Consider the following 15387-nt stretch of genomic DNA (forward strand, 5'->3'; position numbering starts at 1 on the left):
TTTCCAAATTAAATACATTACTGCGAGTCTTGCCCTGTTGTCTTAATATGATGACCTTCTCTACATCCCCCTTGTTAAAGCTCTTACTCCACTTGAACACCTCTGTTAGATCACCACGCACTCTGCATCTTTCCAAAGCTTAAGGTAAATTTATGAGCCGTATCATTTTGGTTATTCTTCTCTCTATTGATTCTAGTGAATTGATATCTATTCTATAGGACAGAAACCAAAACTGTACCGCATAGTCAGAGTCTAATGAACGTCAGATAGATTTTATAACTACCTCTGCACTTTTATTGGTAACAGTCATAGCAAGGAGGACCGAAAATAATTGGCGACTGTTCTTCTCGTCCCACTACTATTAGGTGGTGACACAGAATTAGTTACATGCTTCAGTCTAATTTATCTTGTAAGCATTGGCGCAACGTTTGGTATAGATATACAACCACAACATTCTCTGCCCGTTCAAAATAAAGTATTTTGCCTTTTATAGACCCATCCAATTCACCTTTTTGAAAGACCCTCTGTCTTACAGATACACCATATTAATTCAAATTATCTAGATTCTCAATATAACTTTTGGTATAGTGATCATTTCCACTGTAGTGAAGGTATAGCTAGACTGGGTCACTATCATCGCAATGAAAACTAGGTCAAAGACTCCAGGATTTTCCCAAATAAACAAACAGTGGTCTAAGACTGGTAATGTTTAAATATATATCTTTTCAAAATAAAGAATTGTATTTCCTTATCTCCTGTGGAATACACACTTGCAAATCAATATCCGCCGTATTCTTTTAAGCAAGTAAGTTGATAAATAGTCACCCCTTTGTAAATAAAAAGCATTAGAGAGAACGGGAATTTTCACCAGAGGGAAATTCTGGAAGTCGATGTCATCTGTTCACCAGCATGGCCGCACTCTAGCTTGTAGGAATCCTCTTTTCTGTTTGCCATATTATCCCAAAGTTCTTGTATCTTTGACCTCTGCTTTCATCTCAACCTCGGACAGGAATATTTGGACCTCGGTTGACTTGAATTAAGAGGACCTGTATCGTAAGGTAAGAGCTTAAATCTTAAATATGATTAATTCTGGGTGAGATTGCGTCGTCTGCAGAGATGACAGAGTTGATGAACAAGGACGCTCAAATGCAAAAGATGCCGGCAACATAGGATGTGTTGCAGACAGTTAGGCTTTATATAAGTTTAGATGTGCACGCCATTCGAAGCACTATTTCAGGAAGTACAATATTTTTATGCTTGGGAAGCGAAGTGAAATATAGGAGTTGTAGGCTAAGTGAAGGTGATGGGGGCCAGCACAAGGTGTTAGTAAACAGAAAGTAGTAAATATTGTTTGTTTTAATATGGTATCAATGGTTCAGCCTATAAGGAGCTCATATGTATACAATAACGTTTAATATGCAAACTCATGAGTAATTGGGCTTTAAAACCCAAATTTGGTTAGGTAACAGAAAAGGTGAATGGGTTTGTTTTTGTTGACAAATACTTAGACTCTTAGTGGGTATGCTCTTTGGTAGATATTTATACAAATTATAGGAGTAAAGTATTAGTAAGTATTTAGACATTTTAATCACCAATAGGCTGTAGTAACTCTTCTCCATTGAAAACATGAAAAGAATACTTATAAGAATTCATGATATCATATATTAAGTGACCAGCCATTTTAACTTTGAATTTTAATTTTGATTTAGTTTCCTTTCCCACATACAAAACTCTACAGATTTGGTAAATTAAGATAGGAGTAACATTGTCACTTCCTGATTTCAAATTATCTTTAATCGACAAAATCTGTTGTAAATTTATTATCATAACATCATATATTGTGGAGCATTACTTTCTGTAAATAGGTCACATGTTAGTATTGTTCATTTCATTTGATAAGATGATTATGAGTTTTTATTACCTTTATCCAGTTGTTAAGTTAGGTTAGTGTCTCATGATAGTATAGCATATGTATTTGTTGGTTTCTTATGCCTTAGAAATTGTCACATGTAGGAAGAAGGCTGCTCTACCACAACGTAATGTTGTGGTGGATTCTTTGCTATAACCTGCTGTAGGGGCTGAACATATTGTATTGTTTACATTGCAACAAAAATACTTCCATAAATTAACCTCACTTGTTTCTCCATTTTTTCTTTCCTTTTGTAATAGATCTTTTTCCTATTATAGGATTCAATCAATCAATCTGTTGCCCCTGTTTTTCTTGCAGCCTTCAGGTAATCTCAGATGAAATTACATTCCTGGAGTAATAGTGGTTTCAACTGACAGTTTTGCCCCCAACCCTTCCTGTGCTAAACAAGGCAAAATAAATGATCAACAGTCCTATGTATATTTAGATTAAAGTAATTTAAATTTTTGGTGATAAAACTTATTGTTGGTCATTTATTTTTCTGTAATTTTGTCACTCCTGTAGTGTTGTGTTCCAGTCCCATGTTTGCTCCCCAACCTTTTCCATGTTAAAGAAGGCAAAAGAGAATGACTAACAACATTTTGTATTTAGATTAAAGTAATTTAAACTCTTGCTAATGAAATAGGTCATTGGTAATTCATTTTGCCATGTTTAGCACAGTAGTATTGTGGAGCAAATTGTATTTGATAGAAAATTTTTAAAATAATAAAAAGATGTTTTGGGATGAAGTAAAAAGAGGGAGGGAGGGTGAGTTGAGTAGGGAGGAAAAGGTAAAGGGGTCTGGCATGGAAAGGAATGTGGTGAGGGGAAGATGGATGAGAATTTCAAGGAGGGAAAGTTTGCTTGTGACAGTGGGAGGTGCCAAGAAAATAACTATGATAGGAGAATAGAATGATAAGACTATAGAAAAAGAGGAAGTGAAGAGGGATGAAAGCTGATAAGGCATCTGTGTAAGATAGTTGTCATGTGTAGTATCTGATAAAGGGAGGAGCAACTATGGTGGAATGGTGAAATTGTTTATTGTGTGCCAGTGGACTTGAGGAGTGCATGTCTAGTTCCACTAAGAAAAGGAGACAAATATGAATGTATTAGTTTTAGATAGATCAGTTTGGTTGGTGTGGTTGCTGAGGATCATGGGAGTTAATTAAGGGGATTGGGAGGGGAACAGAGAAAGTAATTGGTGAAGAGGGGTGTGGGTTTAGGGTAACAAGAGGGTGTGTAGATAAAATTTTTGTGATAAGATAGATATGTGAAAAGTTTTTACCAAAGGATAAGGATGTCTTTTAAACTTTCATGGATTTGGAAGTCATACAATAAGATTGACAGAGGCATTATAGGAAGGGTTGCAGATGTATGTGATAGGGGAAGGTCTGTCAAGGGTGATAAAAGTTTTTACACATTGTAGAGCATGTGTGAGGTTAGGAAATTGAGAGTGAATGGTTTGAGGTAAAGATGAACCAGGGTTGTATTCTGTCACCATGGTTATTTAATGTGTACATGGATGGGGGAGTGAGGGAAGAAGTGTGAGGGTGCTTAGGCAGGGGTTTAGGATTAACAATTGAAAGTGGAGGGAAGTGAGAAGTGAGACATTTGTTGTTTGGAGATGGCACTGCACTTATAACCAAGTCAGAGGCTAGACTGAATCAATTAGCGGTGGATTTTGGGAAAGTATGAAAAAAGGGGAAATAAATGTGGGCAAAAGTAAGATGAGAGGTGCAGTGGCTAAGGGTGGCAATGGGATGGAGGTGAGTTGAAAGGGTGAGAAACTCAAAGAAGTGGAGAGCTTTAAGTATGTGGGGTCTCATATAGCAGGGGATGAACTCGTGGGGTGAATTAAAATTGTAATGTAAAGGAAGTAAGTGTCTGAGGGAATGAAAAGTACTATGAGAAATATGTATCTGGGGATGAACACAACTAGAAGACTCTTTGGGGGAGTAGTTGTGGCCATAGCACTGCAATAGTCAATCAGTCCATTGCCTCAGGTCTCTTGGACCCATGGCTCCCAGCTAACTGGCAGTGGCCACCAGATGGGACCATAGGTCACTGGGAAGAAATATTCTGTCAATGTCTTAGGATTGTTAGTGTGGAGCAGTGAAGGATGAAGTGTTCAGTATCTTCTTTGTGATGGCATCACCTAGGGCAGTTTGATTCTGTATCCAGGCCAATTCTATGTAGGTGATGCCTGAAAGCTGAATGGTGTTTTGAATGCAAGCATGCCAGTGTAGTTCTTACATTTTTGAGAGGGATTTTTCTCCTTAGAAGTTTGATAACCACATGCTTTAATGCTCAGGTGATGAGTTCAAATTTAGTCAACATTTAATCTTGTAATTTAATTACTACTTACTTTCAGAATGGCTCAAGTGCCAATGCGTATGGCCCAGCCGGGTATGGTGCCACCCCACCAGCAGAGGCCACCTATGATGGTATCCATGACTCAACCTCCACCTGTCTCCATGCAGGGTAGGTAGTCTGCTGCTTATTTCAATTGGTTTCATGCAACCCAATTTTTTTTCTCCTTCTTCGTTCTTTCTTTCTTTCTTTCTTTTACAGTGAACCCCACAGCGCGGACAGACTGCCCAAAGTTGATGAAGGGTTCGAGTTCCTGAGCTTTTTTCAGTTACTGTAAGACAAGGTGACCTTGGATGTGGGGTGATTTCGGATGAGGTTGCACTATAAATAACCATAGATTATGAGAGTATAAATTCAAATCTGTGTGAAAAAAAAAATTCTAAAGAAAGAAATTTGAGTTTTGTTGTTAAATATGTCTCTTGGAACTAGAAAAGAAAGAGTAATCATATCTAGGGAAAACATTTCCCATTTAAGAATGTTTTTAAGAACGAGGGAGTTTTGGATTATGAGTGTAATCCATTGCAGGAGATAGGGGTGAGTGGAGAATGGCTGTGTATAGATGATACTGTGATGCAAGGAAGGAAGGGGATGGGGGGTTAGGAATTGGTTATGTGTGAATGATATTTTGACACAGCCCGAAGGGATTTCTCCCATCTTTTCTTTTTCTGTATGAGGGGACCAAGAGGTGGGGTGTCACCAATTAAGTGAAGCAGCCTTGCTGTGGATGTGCTGTGTCTTGCTGTATTGCTTCTGACCCAGGGCAGTAGGCAAGATACATGAGGAGCTAAGATGAGAGGGAGGAAAGGGTGATGAATGAGAGCATAATGGGTGGGAGTGGGTATATGTCTTTTGACTTGGCTACCTCCCTTGTAAGGGGGAAAAATCCCTTGGTATATAGATAGAATCAATTGTTACCCATCATTACTAGAGTCACAGTAAGATATTTGTAATGCTATATTGAGCACTTAAGTAATAACATGCTAAAAGCTCTCTCTTATTTTTCAGTAGTCTTAAGGTGACTTCAGATGCATGTGACTACTGGGATGGACTTTAGACACTGGTCAATGTGCCAAGTTCTGCATTATGTTTTTTTTTTTTTTTTTTTTTTTTTTCTTTCTTTCCAAAGTTGCTCAAAAGGAGCCTGGAATTGTCCAGTCTTATATGCATGGCTTATACATTGGAAGTTAATGATCGACTGAAGTCACCGTAGGCTTGTCGGAAGTAACCCGAATCGGTGGATGACGTGAGACACTGATGTATTGTATGTAGCTCTTTTACTAAACAGTTCTTTTTTCTGTCCATTAATTTACATCACATCAACACTGCAAGTAATATGACTTAAAGCAGATGTGTAGATGTATAATTTTCTGATAATAATATCGTGAAGTCTCAAAACTACTCTCTGAAGTCACCCCATGATATGGTACATTTTGTCTCTTCCAGTTTCATGTTACTCGTCATGGTAGGGATTAATTACATCTTAAGTATACATATTGATTTTGTGGTAAAGACAAGTATAGAATTAGAACAAGTAATCCAGTTTCAGTATAATGTCTTTAGAATGTTTTGATAAACACGTAGTCATTGAATCAATGAATAATTCTTAACTGTTTTGTTAGTTTTTATTTTTATGATAAACTGGATGAATAGAGGTGGCAACATACTGGCGTACTTTAAACTCTCAAGTTAGTGCCAGGATTTCTCTGGCTGTATTGCTTCTTCAGAAGTGTCTGTGGCCAGTGAACTATGCCCCATCTTGTTTGATAAAATAACAGAATTGGATGAATTGTACATTGCTGGTCATCGATATTTATTTGGTAGCAATACACCCAGGAAAGTTTGTAGGGATACTCGAAGAACTTTGCTGATCATTGATATTTGTTGGGCAGCAATACACCTAAGAAAATTTGTAGGAATATTCGATGAACTGTTGTATGAAATACACCAGTATGATGTCCGGCATAAGTAAGGTTTCTAGATGTACTTGCTAATAGTGATGAAACTATTGATGTCCAGCAGGCATGGTGAGCATGGCCCCAATGATGGCCCATACTGGTGGCATGGCAGTCATGACCCAGGCCATGAGTCACCCAGATTCACACCAAGGGGTCGATCACCACACCCTGGCCACACCCTACCACCATGGGCCACCAGGACCCCACCCACCTCACCACCCACCACATCATGGTCCTCACCACCATAATCCCCCACAGCCAGGACCTCCTCCACACACAGGGCCACACTCCCAGTATCACCCAGGGCCACATCCTGGTCCCCACCATGCTGGGCCACACCCTGGCCATGGGCCTCATGCAGGACCCCCCCATGCAGCTCCTCATGGTGGTCCACACTCAGGACCACACTCAGGCCCTCACAGTGGTCCCCATGGTGGTCACCATACTGGCCCACATGGTGGACCACATACAGCACCACATCCTCATGGTGGGCCTCATGGCAGCACCCACAGTGGTCACTTGACCCATGGTGGGCCAGGCCCTCATAGTGGCCATCCTAATGGTCCTCATGGTGGACCACACATGGGTCCACACACAGGTGGTACTGGCAGTGGACCCCATAATGGTCCAGGTGGACCACACTCTCAGCAGCAACATATGCAACACCCAGGTCCACCCCATATGGCCCAACCTCCCCACACTGTCAACCCTCACACCGCACCTCATCAGGTAGGTCAGGTACTGTTGCGGGAAAAAGTATTGAGGCCGCAGGGTCCTTGTAACTACAAGTATGTGTTGTAGGTCTGTTCCATATTTCACATCATTTCATATTCCTGGGGTCTTGATACTTTTGACAACTGTGTACACAGCTGTTGTGGATGATATGTAATTTTCCGTGAATAAAGTGGAATATTTGTCATACTATGCTTTCAACTTCCGTACAGATGAGTGGTTTGGGAAGCAGTGGACCTGGTCTTGGTGGAGCTAGCAGTATGCATCACCATCAACAACAGCAGCAGCAACAACAGCAACAACAACAACAGCAACAGCAGCAACAGCAACAGCAGCAACAACACCAACAGCAACATCAACAGCCTCAGCAACCACAGCCTCCCGCACCACCTCCGCAACAACAAGTGAGCAGTGTTGCAGCATCATTGGGCCAACAGATGATCAATGTGCAGCAGCCACCCCTCACCACCTCAACCACCCCCTCCACATCTTCGTCAACTACTTCCCCACTTACAAATGGCTTGCCATCTTCCAGTAATTGTTCTAAGGAGAAAACCCCAATGTGTTTAATAAATGAATTAGCGAGATATAATAAGGTAAGGATACTGTGCAATAAGAGAAGTATAAAGGCTGGTGTAATAAATATAATTAGTCTGTCTTGATACCAAAAGCCTTCTTCCTCCTTATAAGAAAGGTAGCCAACCAAGACAAGCACCCACCTCTACCCATCCCACACCCCATCCATCACCCAATTGTTTCCCTTTTATCTTAGCTCCTTGTGGATGAAGGACCATCCCTGTCCCCCCCATGCCCACTGCCCAAGTCAGAAGCAATGTAGCAAGACACAGCACTTCCATAGCAGGACCAGACAACTGAAACTGATTTACCCACACCATTTCATTTACATGGCTACCCAGTCTCCATGTTTCTTCATGTAGAAATGGAGAACATTAAGAGAAACCCCTTCAGGTGGCATCTTTTTATCATTCATTTACAACCCTTCTCCCCACACACCTATCTCTTACCTTCTCCCTTTCCTGCTCAACAGACATTCCCTTTTATTCAGCCATAGAAAGGGTAGGGTGAAGGGGGGGCCTTAGGTGTAAGAGGAATGTCTGTTAAGCAGGGGAGAGAGGAGGAGATAGCTGTGAGGGGAGAATGGTTGTGATAAACAAACATGACCTGAAGGGTTTTCTCCTCATCTCTATTTACTCTTTAAGGAATGAGGAGGGATGGTCACCATGGGGGAGGTAAACCAGTTTCAACTGTCAGTTCCTGCTTTGGAGGTGCTGTATTTTACTGCATTGCCTCTGACCCAGGTTAGGGATGCCCCTTCCACAAGGAGCAGGAGTTTTTAAAAGGGAAACAAATAGGTGTGGGATGGGTGGAGGATGGGTACGTGCCTTGTCTGGTTACCTTCCCTAGAAAGGGGAAGAAATCTTTTCAGAGATTGCATTAATAGAGTTTGCTCTTTTGACTTAGATTCAACATCAGTATTGCTTAACGGATGAAAAAGGCCCCGCACACAAAAAGACGTTTACAGTTACATTAAAACTGGATGAAACAGAAGAGTACACAGCATCTGGTCCAAGTATAAAGAAAGCTCAGCATGCTGCAGCAGCAATAGCGCTTGAAAAAACACAATTTAAACATCCTCCACCTAAAGCGCAACGACAGAATAAACAAGGTAAGCATCTTCCAGGTTTGGATAGAAAGATAAACTAGTATAAAAGTTAGTATGACACACACACATACACACACACACACACACACACACACACACACACACACACACACACACACACACACACACACACACACACACACACACACACACCCGGTGGCAGATTGGTAAGGCACTGGCCTCACAAGCCGGAGAACCGGGGTTCGATTCCCCGGCCGGGCGGAGACAAGTTGGGTTTGTCTCCTTTCACGTGTAGCCCCTGTTCACCTAGCAGCGAGTAGGTACGGGACGTTAGTCAAGGAGTTGTGACCTTGCATTCCCGGTGTGTGGAGTGTGAGTGGTCTCAGACCTACCCAGAGATCTGCTAATAATGAGCTCTGAGCTCACTGCCGTAGGGTGGTGTCTGGCTGTCTCGAAAAGAGGCTGCAGCAGATCCGAGGTGAATACATGCACACACACACTTGTTGTGCAGTTTCTTTAAAAGCTATTTTTTGGTTTTCCTAATCTACTTTCCATTGATTTTTGGTTTCTTGAAGATCTGTCTCCTTTATGGTATCTCCAACTTTCTTGGTCACCGCTTGTATTTGTTCTTTTACTTCTCTTTTTAAAGCCTTGTTTTTGTATCTTTATTTTAAATGAATTAATTTTCATTTTTAACTTTAATTCTTTTAGGTCATTAAGCTCTCAGTTGGTCTCAGCATTCTGTCTTTTTGACCCATTCAACTCCGATGACAAGATGTCTTGTCATTTGGTCAAAATGTTTGATCAAACACCAGAAAAATATGACGTCAGTCCTCGAGGACTGACATCATATTTTTCTGGTGTTTGATCAAACATTTTGGTGCTTTATGATTTTTTGTTTTATTTGACCAAATGACAAGACATCTTGTCATCGGAGTTGAATGGGTTAACTCGTGCATTTCTGTATACATTGCCCTGCATTCTGCTTTTAGACCTATAATTTTATTCATTAGCTCTGTAATCTATTTCATGGAATAGTTTTATACCTTATTTCCCTTTCTAAATCTATACCTTTACCTAGTCTTCTACCTTCTCTTGCAAACCTGAAAAAAAGACAATATTGTCGTCATTATACCTTTGGTTATGTTGTGGAGTTTCAATATTACGGCTTTTTTTTGGTGGGATGAATCCTAACAGCGATTCAATCCTGCTCACATCTAGTCTTCTTTTAGTTGGTTCATCATATTTTTGTCTGCCTTCACCATCCTCCTTTTTAAATTCTTTTCCACTCAGTGAAGTTACTCTAATAAATCATTTTGGGCACTCATTAGGCGAAGCTCTTTCTTTCCCATACAATACCAGACTAGGCATTTCCTCCAACTTAGTGAAAAAGCACTGTACTCCAGAGCTTATTCTAGGCATCCGTTCCAGATGGTGGTTCATTAGTATGTCAGAAAATCACATGGCCTGGGCCTGGATTGAATTGCAAACTGGATACTAAAAGAATGTATAGATGAACTAATGGACAAAATATATAAGATAATAGATTGCTCACTCAAAGAAGGAAAGGTACCACAAGACTAGAAAAATGCCAATATCATGCCAGTATATAAAAGGGAAGACAAGGAAGACCCAACAAACTATAGACCAGTCTCCCGTACAAGCACAATAGCAAAAATATGTGAAAAAGTTATCAAAAGTAGATGGACGAAACATCTGGAAAAAAATATACTGAATCCAGAACAATTTGCCTTTAGACAAGGAAAACCATGTGTCACAAGGTTAATAGATATAATGCAAGAAAGGGATGGATGGGCAGTTTGTGATTTCCTGGATTTACAAAAGGTATTTAATAAAGTACCACACAAAAAGACTGTGAATCACTACAGAGAGACCTGGACAAAGTCTGGGAATGGAGCCAAAAGTGGGAAGTGAACTTCAACATCAAGAAATGTAGTATAATGGAGTTTGGAAAAAGTAAAAAAAGAATATCAGGACAATATAAAATTGGTACAAAGGAAGTAAAAAAGTTAGCTTCTGAAAGGACCTAGGAGTAATTATTAACAAAGACATGTCCCCAGACAACCATATAAACAAAATAGTTGGAGAAACCTACAATTTACTAAGATCAATAAAGGTGGCTTTTAATTACTTGGATGAAGTAATGATATAGAAATTATTAGTCACACTGATAAGACCAAGATTGGAGTACACTGCAACACTATGGACACCCAGCACAAAAAAGAATGTAAAGAGATTAGAAAGGATCCAAAAAGCAACGACAAGTATGGCACCAACACTTTCAAAATTGACGTACAAAGATTGTCTAAACTGGAACTACCAACCCTGGAACAGAGAAGAGAAAGAGATCTACTGGCCATTTACAGAATCATGAAAAGCATGGAAGTCCTTGACAGAGAAGACTTATTAAAGTGGGATAAAAGAAAAACAAGGGGACATGAAAAGAAACTCAAAAAGGATAGCTATAGAAGAGATCTGAGAAAAAAAAAATCCACATAGAGTGGTGGATGTCTGGAACAAATTGGATGAAACAATAGTGTGTGCAGAAACCATACAAGAATTTAAGAACAAACTAGATGCGGAGAGATACAAAGATGGGTCACTACGAGCATAGCTCCCCTTCCCGTATAATAAAACTAGGTAAAAATACACACATGCCACACACACACATACACAAAATTGTAAGCTATCTCTCTAGTTCACAAAGGTCTTTTTACCATTATTTTATTGTTGATGAAAAAAGGAACACTTGTTAAGTGATGCCATTAAACTGCTTTGGTGATAACCTTTTCAATATGCTGACATATATTTTGTTTGGCTTACTAGATGATTTTTTGCAATTGACAAAAGACCCTAAACAAGATTCATTGAGACCCTTGTGACCTTATTATAGCTGAAGATTTACCATCAGTATATATATATATATATATATATATATATATATATATATATATGTATATATATATATATATATATATATATATATATATATTTACCAAGAGCATCTTCAGTATATAGATAGATATATTGATGAGAGAGTTGATACAATCTATAAAATAATACTCAATTTTTAGCCACGGAAGAAAGTATTATTGGTTAGTTATTTTGCGTTAACAGCTTTAACAATTGTAAAAGTAAGAATCTTTCACTAATTGTTGAAAGGTTTAGTATTCTTTTCACCTATCAATATATTGATCTTAGATTATGTGAACTGTAACATGAGCTTGTGCCTTACTTGGTGGGTGCATTGTTGTTATTTGTAATTTAGTGAAAATATAATATAATTTGTGTATGATATGTATAGCATGTGTATATTGTATATGTGAACACAGGTAATACATAAGACATTGCAAGCATAATTCCAGAGTTTATAACTAAAAATTTACTCATATTTTGTCTATCTATCTATTGATATATCAAGGGCCTTTTCTTTCCCTTACAAGAGAGGTAGCCAAGTCAAAAGGCATATACCTACTCCCATCCATTCCACTCCCATCCACCACCCTTTCTTCCCTCTCATCTTAGCTCCTCATGGAGAACAGGTTATCCATGTATCCCATCCACCGTCCTGGGTCAAAAGCAATACACAGCACATCCACAGCAAGGCTGCTTTACTTAATTGGTGACCCCTTCTCTGTCCCCTCATGCAAAAAAAGAGATGGGAGAAATCCCTTCAGGCTGCATCAAAATATCATTCACACATAACCACTTCCTACTCCTGTCCATCCCCTGCCCCTTCCCTTCCTTGTGTCATGGTATTATCTGTACACAGCCATTCTCCACTCACCCCTCTCTCCTGCCTTCTCTCTTCTCTGCTCAATAGACATTCCCCTCTTGCTCAGTGCCCCATCTATCTATATATAGATAGATGAAAGTTTTGTAAATGATGTAATGAGCAGGATACAGGGATGACCTGTCATCCATGAGGAGATAAGATGATAGGAAAGGGTGGTGGATGGGAGTCAGTAGTGCCTTTTAACTTGGCCACCTCTCTTGTAAGGGGGAAAAAGCCCCTGGTATTTAGATAGATATACATTTAATACATTACATGTTTAGTTTTTTGAATATCTACATTTTAAAGATGTATTTGATTGTTAGAAGTCATAAGGACAGAATGAATTAACAGATATCAGTGCCTTCATCCACAGTCAAATTGACTCCGACTGTGGAACTGAATGCCTTGGCAATGAAACGAGGAGAAGCAGCAATATACACATTCATGGAACCTCCCAGACCTCCTAATCCATATAATTTAAATGTTCCGCCGAATCTACGAGCTGTATATAACCAGGTATGTGTAGTTTTAGGGAGTTGCTAAATGTGAAGGAGGATAGGGAGGGAAAGGTAGTTGCAGTGGGAAGCGCTAAGAAAATGACTGTGATGAGTGAGGAAAATGGAGGAAAAATAAGGAAAGATGAAGTGAAGGCAGTTGAGGTGAATGCAAGGGATTTGAGATGGTTAAAGAAAATGGAGAATAGTGGGAGATAAGCCAGTTGTTGTTTGCTGACTACACTGCACTTGTAGCATGATAAGAGGAGGGATTGAAGAAGTTAGTGACTGAGTTTGGGAAAGTGTGTGAAAAAAGGAAGTTAAAGATATATGTGGGTAAAAGTAAGGTGATGAGATATACTAGGGGAGAAAGTGGCAGCAGACTGGAAGTGAGTATTGAGGGAGAGAGACTGGAGGAGGTGGATAGTTTTAGATACTTGGGTGCAAGTGTGGCAGGAAAGGGAAGAGTGGAGGTGGAGGTAGAATATAGATTGAGGGAATGGATGCTAAGAGGAGATTGTATGAAGGAGTGATTGTGCCGATAGTACTGTATGGGGCAGAAACATGGATCATAATAGAGGAGGAGTTTGAATGTGTTTGAGATTAAATGTCTGAGAAGTATGATAGGGGTTACTATGCTGGATAGAGTGAGAAATGAGATGAGGAGGAGAATGGGGATGGAAAGGGAGTTGGGAGATAGGGTTGATGAAAGAGTATTGGGATGGTTTGGACACATGGAAAGAATGAGTGAAGAAAGACTAGTAAAAGAGGTATGGAAGGCAGATGTGGAGGGAGTGAACATGAGGGGGCGGCCTAGGATGAGATGGATGGATGGGGTGAAAGGGGCTTTGGGGAAGAGGGGAATGTCTGTTTAGGAAGGACAAGAGGACAGAAGATAGGGGTGAGTGGAGAATGGTTGTGTATGGATGATGCTGTGATGCATGTAAGGGAGTGGGTGGGGGATGGGGGGTGAGGGAGTATGTGTGAGAAATTGATGCAACCTGAAAGGATTTCTTGCCATCTTCTCCTTTTCTGCATGAGGGGATGGAGAGGGGGGTTGCTGAATTAATGAAGTGGGCTTGCTGTGGATGTGCTGTGTCTTGCAACACTGTTTCTGACCCAGGGCAGTGGGCAAGATGCAAGGATGACCTGTCATCCAGAAGGTGCCTAGATAAGAGGGAGTGAAGGGGGTACATGGGAGTGGATTATGTGGGATTGGAATGGGTGGGAGTGGCTTTTATGCCTTTGTTTTTTGACGTACCTCCCTTGTAAGGGGGAAAAGCCTTTGGTATATGTATGTATGTGTAGTTTTATGTAATGAAGGTTGATGCATATATAGATTAACCCTTTCAGTGAGGTGTCACTGTAGAGTTTGTTTGGCAAATATTAGGTTGCTTCTGAGCTGAGTGAAATTGCCCTGCAGGAGGCGGAATGAAATATATTAGATTGAAGAAGGGGCTAATGCAGTAGTTCGTATATGCATATAAGAAGTGCCCATGGATCTCCAGCATTGTGGAATGTGTTATAGATACATGGGATAAGGGTAAATTCTGTTGAGGTTGATTTGAAAATTTTTGCATGAGTAATAGAGCACATGTGAGGGTTGTGAATAGAGAAAGATGGTTGAAGTGAAGGTGTTACCATGCATGTCATAAAAGGTGACAAAATGGGTAAAAGTATGCTTTGACTTTGCATCTCTCTTACATTGGAGGAAGACCATTAGTATATGAATAATATGAATAAGGTTTATGGCAGAGTTGATAGTCAGGGTGTTGAACATGTAAGGATTTGTGTGGAAGAGTTCCCCCAGTTCACCTGCTCAATGGGAGGGGTGAACTTGAGGACAAATTGGCAGGATTGCACTGGGAAGAAATATGTTGCAGTTTTCATCCGGTTTAAGCAGGAATGGATAAGGAGAATGAATGTGATCAGAGCTCAAGAGGATTGAATTGGAGAATGGAAGTATACTCTGTGAAAAAGCCCCTAAATGTACTATTATTAGATAACATACGTTGTGGATCCGATCATTTTTATGACAGTCGCATGCAGGATTCGAACCCACTGCTATCGGTCACCCGTAAGATCACCTTCACAGAGCCTTAGACATAAAAATTATCGGATTGATGTCGCTGTTACTAGCAAATTTCTCTCATATGTTGTGGATGTTACAGAAATATTATGGACGACCGCCCTTGTATCCAATGTTCTTTGTGACCCTTCGTGTGGGTTCAAGAGAGTTTATTGGTGAGGGGACGACAGCACAGCAAGCCAAACACAATGCTGCTTCTAAGGCATTGAAAGTCATCAAAATGCTACCGATGCCAGAAAATGCTAATGGATGTATTCAAGGAGGTAGATATTTACATGTTTTTGATACATTTTTATTATGAGTTACATACACAATATATCTTCATGTTTCCAATGATTTTCTTTGCATATGTAGGTGTATAAAGATTCAACTACATTGAGTAATGTGCTCTCCAATGTCA

General features: G+C 40.0%; 1 protein-coding gene across 11 annotated transcripts in view; it reads left to right on the plus strand.

The window, feature by feature from the left end:
- Nucleotides 1–891: 891 nt before the first annotated feature.
- LOC143027137 (double-stranded RNA-binding protein Staufen homolog 2-like) overlaps nucleotides 892–15387 on the plus strand; it is a 33552-nt gene continuing 19056 nt past the window's right edge. For 6 of the 11 annotated variants that reach the window (XM_076188179.1, XM_076188182.1, XM_076188181.1 and 3 more), the window contains exons 1-8: nucleotides 892–1058; nucleotides 4278–4387; nucleotides 4478–4519; nucleotides 6293–6960; nucleotides 7176–7559; nucleotides 8446–8650; nucleotides 12763–12920; nucleotides 15070–15250. In XM_076188179.1, the coding sequence (XP_076044294.1) occupies nucleotides 4279–4387; nucleotides 4478–4519; nucleotides 6293–6960; nucleotides 7176–7559; nucleotides 8446–8650; nucleotides 12763–12920; nucleotides 15070–15250 (1747 nt within the window). In that variant the 5' untranslated portion in view covers nucleotides 892–1058; nucleotide 4278. The remainder of the gene's footprint in view (nucleotides 1059–4277; nucleotides 4388–4477; nucleotides 4520–6292; nucleotides 6961–7175; nucleotides 7560–8445; nucleotides 8651–12762; nucleotides 12921–15069; nucleotides 15251–15387) is intronic. The other 5 variants (XM_076188185.1, XM_076188180.1, XM_076188186.1 and 2 more) reach the window with 5 other exon arrangements.

This window comes from Oratosquilla oratoria, chromosome 7 (genome assembly GCF_046742065.1).
Source record: "Oratosquilla oratoria isolate Oo_2021 chromosome 7, ASM4674206v1, whole genome shotgun sequence".
In the NCBI taxonomy this organism is placed as follows: domain Eukaryota; kingdom Metazoa; phylum Arthropoda; class Malacostraca; order Stomatopoda; family Squillidae; genus Oratosquilla; species Oratosquilla oratoria.